Raw genomic sequence first — 8,096 nt, 5'->3', positions numbered from 1 at the left:
CTTCTCAGGAGAGGGAGTTTAGTGAAGTTTCTAACCAGAATTTTAGGAAAGACTTTTAAGTTTAGCCTTGTTACACACCTAGAATCTATCTGATGCTTTTTTCTTTAAAAAATGCTTATCTTTTTCTAAACTACACAATATTTACAGTCTGAAAGACCCAAGAGGCCTTGATCATTTGGGTAAGAGCTCAGAATGATTAAATGCCCAGACACAGATGAGGCTTTTGAAAAAGCCCTGGTTCTTATCCATGTGCTAAGGCCTGATTTTTTTTTTAAACAAAATTGCTATTACAAACCTTTGGAATATAAAATTAAAACACATCTTTAAAAAATTTTCCCGCTAATTCTTTTTTTTTTTTTTTCATCCAGCAAGTTAAAAAAGACTACCTTTTCTAAACAGACACAGAACCGAAAGAAGTGAAAGAAGCGGGTCTTCAGAAAGGGATTATTTACACGGTGTCCTATCGGTGTGGTGGTAAGCCATGAGAAGCAGGGTCTTCATGGCATGGCTGAAGAGCCAGCTGAAGACTGCTCCCAACTCTGCCTGAGTGCAAGTGTTTGTTGCGTATTTTAGGGGAAGCTGTAAGGCGTGGGGAAGGTGGCCTGCCACGTTTCCACATTCAAGAATAAATCTGCACACTCCAGACACTTCCTTGAGAGATGTCATGTTCAGAACAAAAAGCATTAATGCTTCCGCGTTACATTCGGAAGCATGGCACGGGGTGGGAGCAGGTCTTTCCAAAAGGTCAAAGAACCTGCTGTCATTCTGCACCAAGTAGGAACTGGGTATCGTTGTGCACAGGTGTGTGTTTGGAGCTTTCAAAAGTCACACCCTGCCACCATTCGTAGCGAGCTAAATGGGCATTTTGGGCCCTGACCTATAACTAAACTATCCAGTTCTGCAGCTTGCTCACAGATTGTGTAAGATGCTAAAATAAAACAAGGCAAATTAAAAAAAAAAAAAAAAAAAAAAAAAGCCTACAAATTAGTGATAAATTCACAAACCAGAAAAGCAACACATTTGTTTTTTGGGGAATGACAACAGAAATTTATGTTAGGTTTTCTTAATTATTAAAGACTGGTAATCATTTTGTAATTAAGAAAAAACTATTGACAATATCAGAGACCCCAACACTTCCGTAGGAAGGCTCGTGGCCCCTCATAAAGGAATATCCTGTATGTCAGGTCTCAGCCATTCAATGCTTCCTTTCTCAGGGTGTCTGAGCTCGTCTGCTTTTGTCTGGCAATGCATTCAACAAATACTGGCAATCTTTCAAGAAAATGACTCAAAAATGTGGCTCACAATTAGGCCCGATATGCCTTTTTGACCTATGCCCTAATTTTATGGAAACAAATTAAGCCATGGGATAAACGTACTACTCAAAATATCCCATGGCATTCAGTGCTGTAGTCAAAAGCTACAGGATGTTGTTAAGATGCCAAATGGGATCCCTTGCCACCTGTTTGAGCCCTGACACCCTCGGCGTCCACATCCTTTTCTAGGGACAACATTTAAAACCAGGTAACACTCTCCACAGCTGAGCAGCTGCGCCATACTGGCTGCCTGAATCCTATCCTGCTCAATCTTCCCTATACCTTCTGCCAACCGTGTGTGCGTGTGCGTGTGCATGTGCGTGTGCGTGTGCATGTATTTGATCATATATATGTATATATGCTCCTCTCTTTTGACAAATGATTTCTTTTTTTTTTTTTTAAGATACCCTCTGAAAGTTACAACTACAGGACCGTAGACGAGGAAGGAAAAGGCTAGGGACTTCTTGGAGGGTTAAGCATTTAAACTCACACCCAGGAGGGGTCTCACTTTGACTTTACCACTTTATCTACGGAAGTCACTCAGTTACACCTCATTTTAGGCACTTTGAATGGATCCCTCTTCAGAACGGCGTGGATGTTATAAACCTTCCCCAGCTCTTCATTAGCTCTGTCATTACTGTGATAATAAACTCCAAATTCTGTTCGTACACACACTCTTCTTATACCTGGACTGCAAATTCAAGTTTCAAGTTTTTGTTTTTTTTTAACTTTAGGCTAAGGAACAGAAAAAAAAGTGAAAAGTAAAAAGATGCAGATAAATCACTGTGTTAATTAAAATAAGATTCTAGCATACTGATCTTATACCACTGGGAGAAAAAAACCCAAACTTCTAACCCTGGTAATGTCTGTAATAGCATGGATGGATGCATGGATCCTTGCTTAAAGTCTTACATATAGTAGATAGATGTTCAATAATCACTAGAGAGATTACACCAAGACTAGATGGACATCAGTCACAGGACCCTAACAGAGTCAGCAATGGCAAAGCTAACAGATGAAGAACAAGATGATGAAAACCATTCCAGTGGCTGGTAACATTTTAAGGTTTTATAATCTAATTTTAGAGGTAGCCATCTCTTCTTTTGTTCTATTTCAAAATTAAATATTCAATTAGTGGGCTATATTTATCCAAGATTATACATACTATATCCAATTAGCATCTGTATGTTTGACCATGTAACATAGTCCTGCTGACTACCAGACACAACTGAGTGCAAAACTATCCCTGCCTTCTAATATCAGTCTGAAGACTGCATTCTGTCACTGTCAACCAACGACAAAATCCTTAGAAAGTAACTTCTACCATACCTGTCTACCATAGCTTCATGCAGGTTAACTAGCTGGGGTATTAGGAGATTAAAAACAAAACAAACAAACAAACAAAAACCCCTGGCTTATTGGTGTTAGCCCTCAGATTCATCATCAAATCAGAAACATTTACTGATTTGACATTCTCAGTAATGGTTCCCATGCACTTCTAGGCGGGTTTATGAATGGAAGCGGAAACAGGCCACTCTGGACAGTTAGGCAGCCCTACACTTTCTCCCTGGGTTATTTAGGGAACGTGTATGGCCAGTGGAAAAAGATCAGGTTTATTTTTACAAGCCAGTCATGACATGAAGGAGCTGCCCTTCCCTCTCTCTGGGAAGGTCACCTTCTTCACCTGAGTGGCCAGAGGGGTGGGAAGAAAGGCTCTCCCCCTAACCAACTAAACCTTAGCCCGTCAGCCCTGGGACCAACCCACAGAGCAGCCGGGCACAGAGTCAGATAATCATTTCCCAGGCAGGACTCCGAGGGACTGCTGCTGGAGATGCCACCTAGATTATGACTAACACATGACAAGAAAATGGATTTCATAATGTGCTTCAGAATTTTACTGCCAGATAGATGATTATATGAAGACAACGGGGTGGATTCTCATTCATAATTTGTCATATATTTCGAACTGTTAAATGCAATACAACAAAACTGAATGTAATGGGTGCAGCCAAAATGGAGATCATGGAAAATTATTTTTTGAAGAGTTTCATTCTGATGGCTTACCTTACTCCTGCAATGTGTAACAAGCCTGGTTAGCTCCATGCACATGGAGCCTGAATAAATATTTGCTCTAAAATGCATTATCTGCCTTAACAGAAATAGTATAATTCAGTCGGCAGCATGTAGTTAAGCCTCCCTGATCTTCATTGGTGTGTGTGGTTCCTATTCGCAAACAGGAAAGGAAGCTGACACCCTGTTTTCAACTAGAATGTCCCATTGCCAATGCCAGTGGCACAAGAAGAGGGGGAAAGGAAGCCGGAGAAAGGAAAAGCCGGGAGGTGAATCCTCCTTCTCCCTGGAGTAGAAGGGGTGAGGAGGCCTTCCCTGGGAAAGCAGGTCATCTCACTGGCTTATGCATCATAATCACTTGAAAATGATTCGGGTATGATTTTATCCTCAAGTGGCCTCTGCTTAAAGACAAAGACACCTAGCAAGAGGGGACCCTGAAGATCTCCAACCACAGCCTCAAGTGACAGATTTTGGGTTTTAGTGCCTGTCCTTACAGTCACAGTTTCTTTCAGATGTCTCTCTCTCTTGAGAGTTCTTTAAAAGTGTGAGTTTGGGGGGAGGAGTCCCGTTCAACAAAAACCACAACAACAAACCACATTCTACAAAACATTCCTAACCTGCTTCTCTAGTTTATGAATGAACATTCTTTGAGACTCTACAAGAGGCAACAGTGACATGCAAGTAAGTGTGTGGCTGTATCCTGGTCTCCACAGTTACCCTTGAACACAGGTGCTGATTTAAGTCTCGATGAGGATCGGTATCTGTGGTTAAGCACGCATCAAAGGATGAGACGTTGACATTCATCAGGGGTTGTGCAAAGTGTATTTTAAATCCCATTAAGAAGACTTAAATTCAACACACACACAGGAATTTAACTTCGGTGTGCAAGTGAACACACACAGGGCATTGGTTCCTCCAGGGAATTGTGCCAAGATTCTCTATTTACAAATACAGTAGCAATTAAGAACAAAAGCAAAACAGCTATCTTTCCAGGAGCACCATCCTACCAGTACTGAGGTAACTGTCCACGTACCCTATGTGCTTGCCTTAAATTACACCATGAAACCAAGACTCTCCCTTTCACCAACGTGGTTGGCTCTTAGCCAGAAGGACTTACCAAGAAAGTGTGAGGTATATTTAAATACACTACCTCGGTGGTTTGTGATGAAGAATTGCCATTTTTAATGACAGGTTGACATTTATAAGAAACATCTAACAACTGGCCAACAGGGTCACTGAAAGAGTCTGGGAGCATGCTCCTAATCTTTCGAGGTGACTGCCAATCGTTTCCATAGTCTGGATTCAAATGAGACTTTGGTGTTAACAACTGTAGTCTTAACTCAGAAATGCCAGCAATAAGCAACATGCTCCTAATTTTCATAATAGAACCGCCTCACGTAATCCTGGTTGCCTTTTAAATTTTCAGCAAGGATACATGCATCACCATCCTCTCCTCCCACCCCTTGAGGCTGCACTCGGAACCTCAGCCATGTCAGAGGGCTGACTCTGGCAGAAGCCATGTGCTCTGTACACCTCTAAACTATTTCTGCTCCCACTATCAACCTAAAACCAAGCCCATCTTCCTTCCCTTCTGTCCAACCAGGATTTGCAGAAAAGCAGAGAAAGAAGACGCTCTTCTCCCAGTACAAGAGGCGGTGTCTGAGGACCAGTCATTTGGGCATTTGCTTCAAAAGGCACATTTATTTCAGTGGCAACTTAAACAAGTAGAGAGGAAAGAATCAGATTAAAAAGAAAACAAACAAAAACCCAGGGTGGGTTTTGTGGAATACATGAAAGTAAGTAGGAATTGGAGACCTCTACGAACCACTGGAGTCTCACCAATAGTCTAATCAGGGTCCCTAAGTAGTCATTCAGTTTTATCATGACACTCACAGGCCTTCAGAAAACACTGTTTAAAAATGTAGTCGAGAACTCTCAAGCAGCTTGTCCTAACGTCCAGTTCACGAGTGCAATGCAGAAGGCAGCAAAATCAGAACTATGTGACAAAGAAGACTCAAGTGCATCTCCCGGGCTTTGATAAATTATGAAAAAAAATCATTGTATATATATATATGTATATATTATCATTTAAATAACATCTGATAAACATTTTGAAATAATTAACTTGTGTTCACATTCCATGCATTGTCTAGCGGGTTAAGCCCTGGGTTTGTGTCTTTGTGCCCATTTCCCAGCAAAGAAAGGTCCATTCTTTTGACAAATCCAAGCATTTCTGGACCGCAGAGGCAGCAGCCAGGGATCTGTGTTTATCCTCTTTACTGCATACCTGCCTTCACTAAGGGACACAGAAGACTGTTTAAAAAAAAAAAAAGCCAACTGCTTGGGGTTCTATCTGTGATTTTTCTTCATTGTCCTTGCAAAATCCCTGGATATCATAGACAATACCTAATTTTTCTTTCCAGAGGCCCTCTCTTCCTTCGACTTCATCCCTATTTCCCTCTTCCAAAGGCCAGTGGACTGGGATCCCCAACTAGCAGCGGACCTTTTTCCTCGTGGTCTGCAGCACCCTCCCTCTAGCAAAGAAGGAAACAACGAGACTTGAAAACAAACCCAACAGCGAACAACAGAAACTCCACGCGAACAGGTGGGCAAACCACAGCCTCCTCCGGGGCGGAGGCTCACTTTTTACTGCAGAATTCGGAGTTGTTCAGGAACTTCCGGATGACCAGGCCCAGGCAAACCACCAGCAGCAGCATGTAGCCTACGGTGCCGGAGAAGGTGGGCGCTGCCGGGGACGCCTGCAGGAACTGGCGCAGGCCCTCTTCCACGTAGTACACCTGGTCGTAGATGCTGAGGAAGGTGAAGATGTGGAAGAGCTGGTGGCTGTGGCCGATGATGTCGAAGAGCCCCGGCTGGATGCGCTCGGGGATCTTGCTCACGTTGAAGAAGGCCGCCACCACCAGCCAGAAGTAGCGGCGGTAGAAGTGCACGAAGAGCGTGGGGTTCTCGCCCCGCAGGTCGAAGAGCCAGCTCTCCAGCATAATGGGGCAGGCCATGCTGAGCGGCATGACGAAGACGAAGGTGCGCAGGGCGAACGGGTAGGAGCACCAGTCAGTGCGGCTCTTGCAGCAGGCCACGGTGCAGGCCACGGCCAGCACGAAGGCCACGGGCAGCACGAGCGCGCGGTAGGCCGCGATGAGGCGGGTGCAGTCCACGTGCCAGCCCAGGCGCTGCTGCACGTACGGCGTCATGACCCTGGCGTCCAGCAGGCTCAGGCTGGGCAGCAGGTAGTAGTAGTAGGCCACGGTGCTGCCAAAGCCATAGTAGCTGATGGAAGCGTAGTCCAGGTAGAAGAAGGCGGCGCGCAGGCGCAGCGACAGGCAGCTGAACACGTGCGCCGTGCAGCTCATGGCGAAGGTCAGCAGCACTCCCGACGCATAGCACCACAGCGGCAGCAGCCAGGGGTGGTGGAAGGGCACGTCGCTGCCGCCCAGGAAGAACAGGCGGCAGAACTTGCTGAGGAACAGCAGCAGCGGGATGAAGTGCGTCCAGAAGTTGAGCGTCTCGTTGGTGGGCTTCAGCACCGAGGCCAGGCACTCCTGCGCGGTGCACGGCAGCCGCCGGTAGCCGGACAGGATGAAGCACTCCACGAAGTCGTCGGGCACCTCGTCCCAGCGCAGCAGCGGCTTGGCGGCGCTGGCCGGCGGGCTCCGGGGGGCGGAGGCGGGGGGCGAGCGCCGGGAGGTCGGGGCCGGCGGCCCCTTGGCGCCCGCGCCCCGCTGCTGCAGGCGCCGCGGCATGGTGCCCCGGGGCTGTGCTAGGGCGCGCGCAAGGCCACCGCCGCGGGCGCCGGCCGCCGTCGGAGCCTTTGTGCGCGCGCGCGCGCGCGGGGCCGCGGTCGCTGGTTGGCGACGCGACCTCGGCCGGGGGAGCCGGCTGCACCGGGAGCTCCGCGCACCGGGAGGCAGCTGCGCGCGGCTTCCCGGCGGCGCCCTGGCCGCGCTCGCGTCTGTCAGCGCGCGGCCGGCCGCGCTGCGGTGGCGGCGGTGGCGCGGCTGACTGCGGCGGCGGCGGCGGCGGCGGCGCGGCGGTGACTGGGCATCGTGCGCGCGGGGCGGGCGGCGGGAGGCGGGATGAGCGCGAGGCGCTGGCGGGGAGGGCGGCGCCGCGCAGGGCGGGGGCCCCCGGGGTTAGGGTGTCTGCGCCGCGGCGGGGGATGGAGGTGTCCCCTGTCTCGCGTCGCCTACCATCCCCACCCCCCACCCCCCTTGGGCGGCAGCCGCTCCGGCCGCCGCGTTAATGATTGATGCGGGGGCCGGAGGCTGGCCAGAGACGCGGCCGCCGGCGCCCCAAGGCGAGAGTGGACCAGGGGGTTCGAAAGCGCGACAGCCACGCCGGCGTTCTAGAGGACACTGGGGACCCGAGTTCGCGGGGGGTGGGGAGCCGGGCGGGGCGGGAGGGATGCGCTAACTGTAACCTGCCGAGGGGGTAGGGAGGGCCCTGCGATACCCGCTCCGAGACGGCGTCCGGATCCGAGCCATGCGGTTGTCAGGCATCTGGTGCTGCCTCTCTGCCCTGCTCTCACCCGTGTGTGTGTGCGTGTGTGTGTGTGTTCGCGCGCGTGCGCGAGTGTTGCCCTCCCACTCAATCCACGGCAAGCCTTAGTTTTATCTCCTTTGCTCTGGCGGACCTATTCAGGTGCGTCACTATCCTCCTGTCGCTCTGTCTTTGTGGTGTCCAAAGGGACAGTCC

General features: G+C 49.0%; 1 protein-coding gene across 1 annotated transcript; it reads right to left on the bottom strand.

The window, feature by feature from the left end:
* Positions 1 to 3,072: 3,072 nt before the first annotated feature.
* Paqr9 (progestin and adipoQ receptor family member 9) lies at positions 3,073 to 7,321 on the bottom strand. Its single transcript, XM_028866001.2, has one exon. The coding sequence runs from the start codon at positions 7,142 to 7,144 to the stop codon at positions 6,023 to 6,025; it is 1,122 nt and encodes a 373-aa protein (XP_028721834.1). The 5' UTR covers positions 7,145 to 7,321; the 3' UTR covers positions 3,073 to 6,022.
* Positions 7,322 to 8,096: the final 775 nt, after the last annotated feature.

The sequence above is a fragment of the Peromyscus leucopus genome, chromosome 7 (genome assembly GCF_004664715.2).
Source record: "Peromyscus leucopus breed LL Stock chromosome 7, UCI_PerLeu_2.1, whole genome shotgun sequence".
In the NCBI taxonomy this organism is placed as follows: domain Eukaryota; kingdom Metazoa; phylum Chordata; class Mammalia; order Rodentia; family Cricetidae; genus Peromyscus; species Peromyscus leucopus.
This window is presented reverse-complemented; position numbering and strand designations above follow the sequence as displayed.

What these genes read in the sequence shown, in the direction of transcription:
- Paqr9 (XM_028866001.2), bottom strand. Translation starts at nt 7,144, where the DNA reads ATGCCGCGGCGCCTGCAGCAGCGGGGCGCGGGCGCCAAGGGGCCGCCG.